The 14,050-nt window shown below is 54.1% G+C and overlaps 5 protein-coding genes across 5 annotated transcripts; 1 reads left to right on the top strand and 4 right to left on the bottom strand.

Moving 5' to 3' along the window:
- Positions 1 to 208: 208 nt before the first annotated feature.
- J4E87_008892 (uncharacterized protein) lies at positions 209 to 1,892 on the bottom strand (the record flags this gene model as incomplete). Its single annotated transcript, XM_049380475.1, has 2 exons — positions 209 to 1,357; positions 1,413 to 1,892. 2 exons carry the CDS (start codon positions 1,890 to 1,892, stop codon positions 209 to 211), a joined length of 1,629 nt encoding a protein of 542 aa, XP_049229750.1.
- A 602-nt stretch (positions 1,893 to 2,494) lies between these two features.
- On the bottom strand, positions 2,495 to 5,161 carry J4E87_008891 (uncharacterized protein; the record flags this gene model as incomplete). Its single annotated transcript, XM_049380474.1, has 1 exon — positions 2,495 to 5,161. One exon carries the CDS (start codon positions 5,159 to 5,161, stop codon positions 2,495 to 2,497), a length of 2,667 nt encoding a protein of 888 aa, XP_049229749.1.
- Positions 5,162 to 7,991: 2,830 nt separating this feature from the next.
- On the top strand, positions 7,992 to 9,593 carry J4E87_008890 (uncharacterized protein; the record flags this gene model as incomplete). The annotated part of the gene is made up of 1 exon (XM_049380473.1): positions 7,992 to 9,593. The coding sequence occupies one exon, from the start codon at positions 7,992 to 7,994 to the stop codon at positions 9,591 to 9,593; it is 1,602 nt and encodes a 533-aa protein (XP_049229748.1).
- A 528-nt stretch (positions 9,594 to 10,121) lies between these two features.
- J4E87_008889 (uncharacterized protein) lies at positions 10,122 to 10,798 on the bottom strand (the record flags this gene model as incomplete). Its single annotated transcript, XM_049380472.1, has 3 exons — positions 10,122 to 10,374; positions 10,547 to 10,692; positions 10,748 to 10,798. 3 exons carry the CDS (start codon positions 10,796 to 10,798, stop codon positions 10,122 to 10,124), a joined length of 450 nt encoding a protein of 149 aa, XP_049229747.1.
- Positions 10,799 to 11,769: 971 nt separating this feature from the next.
- J4E87_008888 (uncharacterized protein) lies at positions 11,770 to 13,256 on the bottom strand (the record flags this gene model as incomplete). The annotated part of the gene is made up of 2 exons (XM_049380471.1): positions 11,770 to 12,729; positions 12,798 to 13,256. The coding sequence occupies 2 exons, from the start codon at positions 13,254 to 13,256 to the stop codon at positions 11,770 to 11,772; spliced, it is 1,419 nt and encodes a 472-aa protein (XP_049229746.1).
- Between the last annotated feature and the right edge of the window lie 794 nt (positions 13,257 to 14,050).

Below are 14,050 nucleotides of genomic sequence, written 5' to 3'. Positions count from 1 at the left end.
AACCAACCCGCATCATCATATATTGGCGTCAAGTCGGTTGAGATAGATACACTAGGAGTTATGGCAAAAGTTCGTTCACAGCATTTGCAACCAAACACACCTAGAGCATACATAATGTAACACGAAGCAAAAAGTGCGCGTTATGATAATATCAGAATCTCGTTTCATCGCACATCACAAACCACAGCATCAACCATCTTCAACCTATCTACACCTTCTCCCCCACCCCAACATCCCTCAACCTAACCCTCAACCCCCCCTTAGGCCTCGCCGTAATCCCCCCCTGAATCCCCGCCACATGCCCCTCCACCTCAAACTGCATCTCAAACCTGCCCACTAGACTCGCCACAAGACAAGCAAACTCCGCTTTAGCAAACTGCATCCCTATACAACTCCTTGGCCCATGCAAAAACGTCGTAATGGCATAGTTCGAGTCCGCGCCGCCCGTGTTGGCAGTACCAGGCTGCATCCAGCGATCGGGGTTGAAGGAGCGGGCATCGGGACCCCAGAGGTGGGTCGACGTGTTGATGGCCCAGGGGCAGATTACGACGGTTGTGCCGGCGGGGACGAAGTGGTTTTGGATGGTGGTGTCGTGGGCGGTTTCGCGGAGGGTGAGGGGGACGGGGGGGTAGATGCGCATTGTTTCTTGCAGAACGGCGTTTAGATATGGGAGTCGGTCGATTTCGGTCGAAGAGATCTGGCCACCTGGTTGTAGTGCTTCAGACAGCTCGGTGCGTATCTCCTGTCGAAGTCGTGTTTGCACATCGGGGTTCTGACAGAGGAGGTATACGGCCCATGACATGGCTGAAGCGGTAGTTTCGTGGCCGGCGGCGAGGAACGTCATGAGTTGGTTTACGAGGTCTTCGTCGCTGAAACCGCCGGATTCCATGGCTACGCTTAAGATGTCCATGCCTTTTGCCTCGCCGGATTGCAGCTTCTCGCGCTTGTCGTGGATGAGATCTCTGGCGACTTTCTTGATGGTGTCGACGGCGTTGCCGATTATGTCGTTGCGCGCCAAGGGAAGATTGACGGCCACCCAGTGGGGGAGCAGATTCAGCAATACCTGGACGAGTTGAGCACCACGAGCGCCGGCGAAGATCTTGCGGTAGGTTTCGTTGAGTTCGTTGGACGGGTTGCTGATGGCATCGAAGTCTTTGCCCATTCCTGCTACACCAATGATGTCGAGAGTGGCGCGGGAAGCCCAATGACCGATTTCGACTACGGATGATCCATCGGGGCTGTTCTTGATGGTTTCAGCCAGCTTTTCCGTAAATTCCTGAGATTTACTCCAGAAGATGGGATACAAGTCCTTCACGTGCCGGAAGTTGAACGCAGGCATAAGTGCCTTTCTCTGGCGCTACAATCGCAGACGCATTAGCTACCATCTTCTTAAGCCCATCACGTATACGCACCTTATGTTCATCCCCCTCCGCCAACAAAATTCCCACGCCCAACAACCTCCCCAACCCCTTCCTCAACCTCCCCGGCTTAACAAACTCATAACTCCTAGTCACCAACACCTCGCCAATCGCCTTCGGATTCGTCACCAGTATCCTCGGCTCATTGAACAACCACCGATAATACAACACACCGTCATTCGGCACATTGTCAATCCAATCCCGCTGCGGCTCGCCCGTTGGATCCTTGTAGATGCGTCGGAAGTGGCCGAGCAGGAAATGGCTGTCCGGCGGCGAGGGTAGATGTCGCAACGGGCTTAAAAACAGTGGGTAGACAACGATGGACCATGCCAATTGAACGAAGACTGCGATTGCAAAAAGCGCAATGGTGTTCTTGATGTAGCCCTGCGAAACAGCGACAGCAGGCGCATACCGCTGACTAAACCACGTCCACGCCGCAGCCGCAAGCAGCAAAAAGCGTTTCGGCACCGCCATATCAGGAACTCTGCGCAAGGGGGCGCGGTTGCAGATGTTGGGAAGGGATTGATTGTTTGGGTCGCTCAACCTGCGTGGATGTGGCGAAGCGGCGAATCAAGGTGTTTCGGTAATGGATGACGTAAGGAAGTTGTGTCTGCGCCACGACGGGGGTTGTTGAGCGGCGTGGTACTGTAATGCCAAGTAGTAACCAGCACAGATGATATATCGTAAGAAGAGAGAATTGAGGTTCAGCAAGCTGTCTTAAACATTCAGCTGCTCGCCCGCACATGCATCGTTTCGATTGCGCGTAGCTGGTCCGCAAAAGTCCGTGCGTCAGAGTCGGCATGTTGTCTTCCCGAGAACGCCCACCTGTTTAGGACACATTTGCGACTGGCTGGCGGGTTTGTTGTCCCGCGTTGGCTGAGTGGCTTCAAGGCAGCAGGAATGTATACGGATCATGAGGTCGCAAACTGCAGAAGCAAGCGGACGAGTTTTACGGGATGACGTTGGGGATCTTTTCTGATGTGTGTGTTGTGATTAATGCGATTCGCGTTGCTGTATCGCGATATACTACGTGGCCGAAAGCCCAATTACGTTCCTCCCTAGACAGCAAGCTATGCTCATTTACGCTTCGTTGTCGTGTCCTCATTATCGCTTTTCCTTTCTACGGCCGTTGCTGTTGCCTCATTTGTTTGCTTCGTCTTCTTGTTTTCGGTGTCCTTGTCTTCGGTCACCGTGTCCTCGGTCTCCTTTGAGGCCACATCCTTCTTCACATCCTCCTTCGATGGCGTCTTGGACAGATGCCCTGCAGTCTGCTTCGACCAAAGCTCTGAATACTTGCCAGCTTCATTTTTCAGCAGCTCTTGGTGCGTACCTCGTTCGATGATCTCACCCTTCTCTACGACCAAGATCTGATCCGCATCAGCGATCGTGCTGAGGCGATGCGCGATAACGAAGGTGGTGCGGCCCTGGCTAAGTTTGCGGAACGCTTGTTGGATGAGTGCTTCGATAGAAGAGTCGATTGCCGACGTGGCTTCGTCAAGCATGACGATCTTGGGGTTCTTGAGGAGTACCCGCGCGATGGCTATACGCTGGAGTTGACCGCCTGAGAGACGAACACCACGTTCGCCAACCTTGGAGTTGTAGCCGTCGGGGAAGCCAACGATGTCGTCGTGAATGGCAGCAGCGGCGCAGGCATCTTCGATCTCCTTGTCCGTTGCGTCGAGTTTGGCGTAGCGAATATTTTGTCGGATGGTCTGGTTGAAGAGGACAGGGTCTTGCGGCACAAGACCGAGAGCATTCCTGAGACTGGCTTGCGTGACTGAACGTAGATCTTGACCATCGATCATGATTGAGCCGCCAGTCACGTCGTAAAAGCGGAACAGCAATTTCAGCATTGTCGACTTGCCGCCTCCTGTCTCACCAACGAAGGCGATGGTCTGTCCGCCTTCCGCCTTCAGATTCACGCCCTTGATAATGGGCTTACGCTCGTCGTAGTGGAAGTCGACGTCCTTGAACTCGACTTCACCCGCGGAAACCACAATGTCTCTTGCACCGTCTTGGTCGGCAACTGTAGGTTTAGTATTGAGTAGCTGCAGAAGGCGCTCAGCATCAATAAGCGAGCTGGAGATGTGGCGATAGCTGTATGAGAGAACGTATAGAGGCGATGTCATTGTGTGCCAGTACATGATCAGAGTGACAAGATTGCCGACTGGCTTGCGGCCAGTGACAATCTGCGACATACCAAAGACACAAGCACCGGCGAACCCGAGAGTTGTCAGAACGTCCTGTGCCGCATGGCCGCCCATAGATCGGAAGTAGTATGCGTATTGAGCGGAGATGGTGTTCATGATGTTCTCGGCATAGCGCTTGTGTTCAAACACCAATCGGTTGAAGTAAGCGACCGTCTGCCAGTTGTGGACAGTCTCATTGACTGTAGAGCTTTCAGTACGCTGCTTTTCGACATAGTCTCTTCGCTTCGGCTGAGAGAGCGTCGTGAAGTAGAATCCGATTACGATGTATGCTGCGCCCATGAAGAGGATGATGAAGGCCATGTAAGCGTCGAACAAGTGCGTTACGTAGTACATGGCTACGAAGAGGTCCAACAGAATGGGCGCAATGTCGAAGAGAACCATCTCGATGAGCGAGTTTAGAGATGACGCCTGTTCAACAGCTTTCAGAACCTCCCCGGAGTCTTTTGAGGTGTGGAAGTCCATGGATAGACCGAGGACATGCTCATATGCGAGCAAGGTGATGCGCCGATACGCGGAGTTTGAGATGACTAAGTTTGCGATGCCATCGATTATGCCGAGCCCAGCATAGCTGTTGATGTATGAGAACAAGATCCAGAGGCCAATATCCCTCCACGGCATGACGCCACTCTGGGTCTCATAAGAATGCTGTAGTTTGTTGGTGATGATACCGATTTGGCGAGGAGTAAGCAAGTTCAGAACACGCTCTGTCAGCATATGAACGAGTCGTAGACCCAGGCATGTCATGACTTTCCAGTCGTCTCTCGGGAATAGGTAAGGCAAGAACACGGCGAAACCCTTGAGATATCCGAACCAGCCACCCTCCTCTTCGAGACGCTTTGCCTGTTGCTCTTTGATATCCTTGTCGTCATCTTTCGGCGGTGCTTCCTCATCGTCGCTCGACGTTCCAGTAGGTATGGTGCCATATCCAGCGTTGCCGTTGGGTGTTGATGAACCATTCGCTTGCTTTCCTAGCAGAGACTGGCGTTCCTCGTCCGTGCTGACCACCGCCTGCTTGGTGACCAGAATGATGAAGGCGTCAAGAAGTAATATGAGCGAAGCCAACGCCCTGACGCAGTCAATCACGAAAGGCGCATTTTTCTGCCGACCCTTCTCCGGGATGGAAAATGCCGTTATCAGGCATGTCGTAGTCTCGAACGCGAATTGCAGGACAAACGCGCCAAAGTAGGCGTGCCACCGTAACGCCTTACTCGACCAGAGTATGTATGCGAGCGGGCTCCAGACCAGTATCGATCCTAAGCAGCGGATTGCTGCAGGTTGTGGTGCCTCGTAGTCCCAATCGCCCATTGACCGGCTGAAGTAGTAGAGTACCTCTGTGATGTATGCGACAAGTATCGTGAGCATGGCGATAAGTATGCTCCACCGCCTCTTCGCTGATACTAACCGTGGTTTTTGCAGTATGCACAGACTGAACGCGCAAGCTCCCATGTAGTAGAAACCGACTGCGGGCGCATGCATGTAGTTAAGGAGGGCCATGGCCGGGTAAAGCGGTGTCGCGGGTTCTGGCTGATGCATTGTCGTAGTCGTGATCGTGAGCTCGTTTCTTCGTTGATGTTCCTGTTCTCGTAGCGTCTGTCTTAGACACTTATGGCTGCGCACAGATACACGGTCTGTGCAAGGTCGTGGGAGGCGACTTTATCGTCTCACACGGTTGTTGGAGGCCTGTGAGTAGGTCGCACACCAGGTCTCGAACTCGCAAGGGGAGGCCGCCGAGAAAAGGGTGCTTGGTGGTGAGCGAATCCGGCCGCGGCGAGGAGGCAGAGGCTGCAGCCCCAAGCTTTTGATTTGGTGATATGGTCTTCAGCCGCACCGCCACAACGCTCTTCTCCGCTTAAGAATACCCGGCGAGCTCAGCCAGGAGGGTTCGAGTATGTGTATGCTGTCGTGATGGGCAGGGTTGTCTTCGCTTAAGGCCTGGGTTTCGAACAGCCCGCGACGCGTACTTTGCGACAGCGTCCAGAGTTATACGATTGCGCGGCGCAAACTTCCGCGCAGACGACTGTCACGCGCGCTTGATGAGTTTGGCGGTCTGTTGATGGACGCGCGATGTTTGGTTGTCGCGCTTTGCGCATTCCGAACTGAAGAAGCTGCGCGCCCTTGTTAGCCTAGTCGGTGTGGCTAGTGCCCGCTGCTAGGTCTACTGCAATCACCATGCAGTCCACTCACCGCCGTCTCCAGCTATCTGCTTGATGCGGCGTACAGCGTACGGCGACACTCCGGTGCCGCCGCTGCTGAAGAAGCGGCAAAGATGTATATATAGCGTTGCATTTTCCAAGAGAGTCGCCGGTGAGGCCGCACACCCCCAAATTTTCCTAGAGCCGTCATCAAGCGGCGAGACCCCGCTCTAGGCAGAAGCAAGCACCCAACACAACAGCCATGGCGGCAGAGCGACCGTCGGCGCTCGAGGCGGCAAAAGAGATTCGGGAAAATGGTTCACGGCCCATAGCGGGGTTGGACATGATGGACGATGCGGCTCCTTGCAGGTGTCACATCTGCAAGATGCGAGTTCCTTCTGCGCCGGATTGGGTAAGCGAGGCTGCACTTCCTCAGGTACCGTGCATGCTTTCTGTAGATCCGCAATGCACGACACGTTGACTTGAATACCATCAACGGCATCCACCCCTAGCGTTTGATCTAGCTTTCTTATCAGACAAGCACACCGCCCAGTCCTCTAGCAGCTTTGCTAGTCATCACGAGAGCCTCACTAGTGACTAGCAGGAGCCTCACGCCGTTGGTCTGGGAGAATGCTGTACCGAGCTTTCGTCGCCACGTCATGACTACGACACCGCGTTTGATATCAAGACTGACTATTCTCCACGCTCAGAAGCGTCGCTGATGCTGTTACTGTTAGGTTCCACCGAGCACATCTGTATCCTCGGTTGCGAAGTCTGGTCCAGATGTCAAGCACGACTTTGTCAGTACCAGGGTAGCATCGCAAAGCCATCGATTATGCAATGTGGCACGACATCCAACAGATCTAGATCCACTGCGAGATCGGCCCGCAGGATCCGCACGTTCGCATGGCAAAGATGGGGCCATCCAACGACCACGGCCATCCAACAGCGACCCGGCCCAGGGTCTTTTGGCGACCGTACCACACCCCACCCAACACATATACAAAGACTCCAAAGAAGCTCCAGTATCTCATCGCAGCGACGCTTACTATTCGAAATCTTTCCCCATATGCCTATTGGTTAGGTTGCGGAAGCTATGAATGGCTCATCACTTTGAGACATCCAAGTGCACCACGAACCACTGCAAAGTCACAAAACTTCACCCACAGATCAAAGACGCAAAATCCAGAGCTCACTACGTACAACCAACAATGTCTTCCCCGCTTACGCCTTGCAACGACCACGATTACCCCATCCAGTAACCCGAGCCCCAACTCCCATCCCCACCGTTTGTCACCATCTCCCCACTGCACCTGCCACCGTACCACCAACGCACGCAGCTCCCTTCGATCCCTGGACGTGAATGCTACGCAACACTCCATGACTCCAATACCACTTGTGACAGATGTGACATGTCACACGTTCTATAAAGAACTATTTCCTCTTCACATAATCAACAATGACTGGTCCTTCGTTCGCCTCCCGCTTCTTGTTCGTTTTGCAGCCCGCTTCCGTCGTGTATGTGAGTCAGGTAGCTATCTCTTATTCTTCTCTTCACATAGCGCGTCGGAAGGATTGTATATAGCTTGGTGGTGGTTGCGGTGGTTGTCTTCTTTCTGCTCTTTGCACCTGTACTTGTACATACATTCCACTCTCCACCCGTCTCTATCCGTCTATCCCAAAGCCAAAACTAAGGTCACGCCCAAGGCCCCCAAGCAGTCCCAGTCCCAGTCAGTGAATACTCCCTCGAACGAGCAACATTTACCCCTCGATCCCTCGGATCTCGCCACCCATAACCCTCAGTCACCCCCGTTTGAACCCGCTCGCCCCGGATCCGACATTCCATTCCGGTTCGATTTCTACAACTCTGGCGCCTGGATCTCGCGTCATTGTGCCCCGCGTTAGTCCGAGCGTAAAGCACCAACTTCTATCAGATTGATCAGAAGTGGCGCCTTTTTCACATTTACTTTCTACCGTCCACACCTGTTGCGATCAATACCGTTCTGAATCAATTTCTCTATTTTGGATTTGAATCAGAACACAACAGTCCAAGCGGCAAGTCACCGAGAAAGTCTCAGGCGACTACTGAGACCCTTTTTCAGTCTCAGATCTTTCAGAGTATATATCCCCCACCGTCGACTTTTCTTCCGGCGTCCACACCAGCAGTTCAAGGTACTGCGATACAATCCTCAGTACACTCATCCTCCGCAAGGACAAGGCGACTAAACAACATGAGCGACACAGCAGCCGACCCACCCCCACCCCCACCAGAGCAAGCAGAGCAAGGCTCACCACGTGGCGCCATGGATCCTCCAGCGACACCAGGTCCAGATCCAGGCCACCGCGCTAAGGTACCAACTGCAACAACACCCGCACCGGCGCCTTCACCCGCACCGTCCACCCCAGGCCGACGTAACCGCCCCCTCCTCCCCAACACCCCACGTTCATCCAGCAGCCCGTTCCCCACTCGAGCGCCCCGCACGCCAGGAGCATCATCGGCAATCCAGCCCTGCACTGTCGACGAGACGCTGTTTAGCCGGGTGACTGTCCACACGGCCAAGTGCACCGAGTGCGATCAGCGGAATATGGATACTATGCGCCGCTGTCCTGGCTGCACATTCCAGGTCTGCCAGCCGTGCTACGAGAAGCGGGTTAAGAACAACAAAGGTCTTCTTCATGGTAATATGGCGACGCCAGGTGCGGCTGGGGTTGGCGCCGGTACTACTCCTGCGGGTAGGACGGTGAGGCGTAGGCCGGTAGCCAGCAGCACGCCCGTACGTGAGAGCGAAGAGAAGAAGGAGAATGAGGTCAAGGAAGAGGAGAAAGAGGTTGAGTCCGCACCGAAGGAGACTACTGCGTCTGCACAGAAGTCGTCAGCGAAGAAGCGCTCGATCAGGAAGAAGCCGGTTGTTCTTGACAGTGAGGTCGATGAGCTATCTTCCGAAGACGACTTCGAGCCAGACGATCACTCACCCACACCAAGCAAGAAGCGCAAAACTGAACTCACCTTCGCCGAGAGCGCCCTCGCTACCGCTACTCGGACACCACCTGCCACACGCGCGACTCGACGATCAACCACCGCTCCTACCTACCAAGATCCGCCATCCCCGCACTCTGACCCCGTCGACGGCAGTGTGCGCAGCGGCGGTAGGTCGAATGGCTACCTAGGCGGCGAGTACAAGGGCGACGAGGCCCTCTACGACGCTGCCATCGGACCATACGAAGAGCCGTTGTTGAGTCGCCAAAACCCTGTCCTGTCGAACCCTGCCTCGAAGATCCCCGATATCATCAAGCGAGGTGGTGTACCGAGGCCACAGGGTGAGACGTACAAGTACATCCAGAAGCATCTCCGTGAGAAGATGGGATTAGAGCAGGCAAGCGAGACAACTGGAGAAGAGACCGTGGCCTCCTTGGCTGAGCAGAGCGTAAGTAACGAGTATAGAGCTGTGATCGACGACGAGAAAGCTGACACAACGAAGAACGAGGCTGACCAGGCTGCTAATGAATGCACCGTTGGCGCTTTCGTAGAGCAGATGGCAACCAAGTACCTCAACGCCGAGACCATGGACGGAGACGATAACAAAGCCCTCTTCAACGCCATGGAGAGCGCCGCGTTGGTCTGGGGCAAGAAGACGTTCAAGAAGCTCGACCCGGAGAAGCAGCGCATGGTGCAGCCGGGCTTGAAGTTGCGTCTTGACTTCATCGACGAGAAGTTTCGGGAGGAGTTGGCCAAGTTGATGGATGAGCGCGCTGGCAGTATGCTGGCGGAGTTGGGTGTGAGTGACGAGAAGCCTGCGACTGGACCGCCGGACTTGTTGTTCAAGGCTGTCTAGGGTAGGTGATGGCGGTGATGGTGTTGCATTGGCTTGAGCGATGATTGCTTTTGCATGTCTTGCATTGATAGACCTTCAGCGATAGACAGAGTTGTCGGGACTTTCACCAGTCCAATCACATGGGGAGCGAGTCGGCATTGGTTGGCTTTGTCTGACCAGCTTGGCATTCGCCTAGGATAGCGAAGTACTATCGTAGGAGCTTGTATGTAGAAACCAATTGCATCAAATGAGTAATGAAGAAGAACGGGCTTCGTATAATGGCATTGCCAAGCCATCTCTTGAAAGACATGAACGAAAGGAGACGAGAAGACGTTCGATGCAGACATGATTATGCTACTTGAGAAAACGTACTCAAACGACCTCATCCCGAGGCAGAACAATAACAAAAGGAAAAGATTATGGGTATCCGTAATGGCGCTAATGCAATGCAGAATGCGACAAACAATGAAAAGATACGTATAGCCTCAACTGTACAATCCGTACAGGGTCGGAAGATATCGCTGTCCTCAAAACCCTCGGTGTAAGTGTCTACCGCTGACCGAACTGAATCGTCAGCTTTCCCTTTGCTGGCTTGATCTGCTCCAGCTCATCCTCGCCCTGGTTGCCCATGGCGTTCTCGAGCCATGTCGTCTCATCGTCGTCGTCGTTGCCGGCGGAGGATGGGCGCTGGCTTCGTATCGACTTGAAGCGCTCGTTGAAGAGATGTGCGTATTCGTCGTTCTTGGAGGGCTGTTCGGTGACTTCGGGGAGGGCGCTCGGTTGGGAGACGGGGATTAGTTGCCTGGATGGGATCAGCGTCATGTCCTACTAAAGATGGAGAAGGTTCAGAGGACTCTGTGGCCCTTAAATCGGAAGAAGCGGGCTCCTGTGCAGGAAAGTACGGGCGCCTTCGTGGGAAGGTGCAGACCCCTGTACAGGAAGGAACGCTCGAAGATGGGGAAGGCGGCACTCACTCATTCGTTTCCGCGCAAATACGCTCCAGGTTCTCTCGTTGACGTCGAAGCTCCTCTGGGTCTGGCTGGGGCGCGTTGTGTGTGCTGCTGGCTGTTCCATAGTTGGGCTGGTACTGGTCTCCGAGTAGGTGCGAGGCATCCGAGTTCTATGAGAGAGCGTTAGTACTTGTATAGCTCAATATGCTATCCATGAAGACTGACATCAGACTCAGAAGTCCTTCGCCCTCCCAGGCACGACGAGCAGATACCCATCGAATGCGCGCGACGGTGGCTGGCGGAAGCGGTGGAGCGATGTACGCGCTAGTGTGAACTGAGATCTATAGTCTATACGGAAGCGACGGGAAGGTGACGAGCGACTACACAGGGCATACTGTATAGCCCGTAAAGAAGAAGCTGGCGCAGTTGTCGAAGTTCACGAGCGATGCTTCCTTGAGTTGTGATGATCGGCGCCGGCAATCTCCGGGGGTCTTGGCGGGCAAGGAGCCGCATCGTCGCTTGGGCGGCCTTCCTCCTTTAACCTTCTCTACCTCGCCTCATTCGATGACTTGCAGCTTCTATCCCATGTCCATCAGATTGCTTGCAGCTTGATGCTTATTCTCTTCTCTACGGCAAGCACTCAACTCCTTTTCAGCAAGCTATCGCCTCTCACGCAAAATGCTATCCACCGTCGCTTCATCCTCACGCATGGACACATATACAACATAATGTTATTTTTATTTACACACACATCAACTGTGTTGACTAACCGAGCCGTATTACAAAGCCGACCCTAGGTCTAGAGCGCCGCATCGTCTGTGAAGTGTTGATCTCATCAAACTTCACCGATGAAGACGGCGGCGAACAGCAAAGAAATTTTCCGCCTCCCATGCCTTGCAACAAAAGAAAGCCCGCTTCTTTCTACTCCGAATCGCTTGAGCATCTGTCTACAAAGAGTTTGCCTTCTTTAGATGATTAGCTCGGTCCATTTTGCTCATTGGGCACATTCCTCCCCGCTTTGTTTCTTAAGCACAATGCCACCTCATACAAGGAAAAAACTAAACAGGCCTGCGGACTACATCAAGACAAGAATCTGCAAAGTGGGTGAACCAACGTCAACGTAGGCTCTAGGGTGTTCAGTTTTATCCTGGGTTGGCGTGATGCGCTGCTCACTGTGAACTGGAGACTAGTGCAGACGGATACCCCACGGCTCCTCCCACATCGCCTCGAGGACCCTGCCAAGCGCTCTAATAGTCCCGCCGTCGACGGGTGGTATTCGGCGGCACCAGAGGATCATCACCGTCGCGCGAGCGCTTTAACCTCGGCCCTGTGGGTGGTTGGGGTCTTGGGTCCCTCGGCGCGTTCGTAGTCCTCGTTGGTGGTTGTCGAGGCTGATCTCGTGGTTGTGTTGCCTCCTCGGTAGCTTGTGTGATTGCCGGTGGCGGCGCTGTCGTGTTAACGTCTCTGGCATCCTGGCGCATGGTGGGACGTGGGACGCGGCCATTCGGTGCTGTCGGACCCCTAGGCAGACGGGCATCTGCGTCCTTGTCGTCTTCGGATGGCTTCGGATTGTGTAGAGCATCGAGAGTCGCGAGATGATCTCTCATCCATTTGGGCAAGGAGTCGTCCGCAGTTCGCAGCTCTTTCAACGCACCGTGGTCGAAGTCCATCGTTGGTGGAACCTCATTGGCGGCGCTCGACCCAGGGGCTGCCGTGAGGAAATCACTGAGGCAACACAGCCGGTGGAAATCCCAAAGTTTCAGCCGGCCCCAGTAGTAAGGCTTTCGTGGGAAGGTGACTTTCACCAACTCACCCGCGAAGACATGACTTATGTTCTCGAGAAATCTTGCTCCTGGGGTTCGCCGCACCTTCATTTGTTCATGCGGACTACCGTTTCCTCGAGATCCGGACGAATCGTCATCACTGGCTACTCCCAGGTACTTTGCGTGCTCCGACTTTGGTATCCAATGCGCTCTCTTCAATCCGCGCCCTCCAAAGCAGTGAGCAACCCAGCCAACGCCGTAGTCACGCTCCACTCGTTTGAAGATGAAAGGCACATCATGCTTCACGTTGATCATACCTTGTGAAGACGGTGTGAAACTCTGTCCAATTTTCGCTTGGTCGTCAGATGAGAAGTCACAGAGTCGAACGGAAACAACGTCGGTAGCGAGATACTCCTTCGTCAAATCCGTGTATGAGCCGCGAGACTGTCCGTACTCAGGGGTCCAGACGTGTTCAACTCCTGTACGATGATCGATGACGGTATAGCCCGTACCGCGAGTTTGGGGAAGAGGAGGATGAGCAAGTGGTTGTGGTGTCTGCGGTCTCGGCGCGCGCTCAGTACCGGGAGAGCGAGATCGTCTCGTGCGCGGGTCTCGCCCCTGACCGCGCTCAGTATTGTAAGGTCGAGGGGGCCTTCTTTCGGTTTGGTCTCGTCGCCGACTAGGGGATCTTCGGTCTCGCCGCCGACTGGGGGATCTTCGGTCTTGCTGCCCGCCACGAGGTCGTTCTCTGGAGTAGTCTCGACCCCGACTTCGACTGCGGGGGCGTGGAGGTGGTGACCGGTCTCGAGGTCGAGGTTGAGGTTGAGGTTGATGACGGGGCTCTCCTTCACCATAGTCGAGAGGCAGGTCGTCTTCCCTGTACCGGTCTCCGTGCTCTTCACGCTCGTCGTAACCGCGATCATGGTTTCGTGCCGGTACTCGATCATACTGTGGACCGTCGTCGGCTTCATGCTGCGGAGAGTCCCGGCTGTGAGGCTCTGAAGGCGGCCTTGGGCGCTCACGTTGGCCAGGCATAGTGACAGTTGATACCTTTTTTCTGCCAGTAAGGGGTTGAGATCGTTCTGCGGGTAGAGTGGTATTGCCTGTGATTTCATGGCTGCAGCCACTGAAGTAGGGGCAGGCATTGCGCCCGCGTTGACCTCAGTGAATATCGAAGGCAATTGCGCCTGCTCTTTCGTAGGTCCAGGTACGTGCTCACGGACGCTGTATATCACGAATCCAGTCTAGTTCCTTATTGCTGCTGACAAGAATGGGCCTTGACGAAGACCAACGGATGTGAATGGCCTTACCAGAGTGAAAGAAAATCGAATCAACCAAAGTGACAATGAAAGAAAATTGCTATCTTTGTTGTAGGCCTACTACGTTATCCCAATCCGGATATACGTGGTAGAGTGATAAACTCCTTTGTTCGAACCGAAGGACCTATAGAACCTATATCTTGCGTAAGGATGCCATCATTCATTCTACAGCCGCCCGACATGGACCATCATTACCTGTTTTATCCAGATTACGATCCTAATCCTCACTCCAATGAATTAAAGACGATCAATCGCCAGTGGACGAGGTACGATGGAGACAGACTTAGATGTACCACTGACCCAGCATATTTCCTCGGTATACGGGACGGAGGAGATGCGTTTGATGCGTTAGTGTTATCCGAATCACTGGCGGAGAAAATACAAAATGCCTTATGTATCGCCCACTCGTACTGGACCACACCGGAGAAGTACGCTGAGGAAGTGAA

This window comes from Alternaria ethzedia (genome assembly GCF_023757985.1).
Source record: "Alternaria ethzedia strain BMP 0044 chromosome Unknown scaffold_30, whole genome shotgun sequence".
NCBI classification, from domain to species: Eukaryota; Fungi; Ascomycota; class Dothideomycetes; order Pleosporales; family Pleosporaceae; genus Alternaria; species Alternaria ethzedia.
The sequence above is the reverse complement of the archived record's forward strand: the minus strand, read 5'-3'. Positions and strand labels throughout refer to the sequence as shown.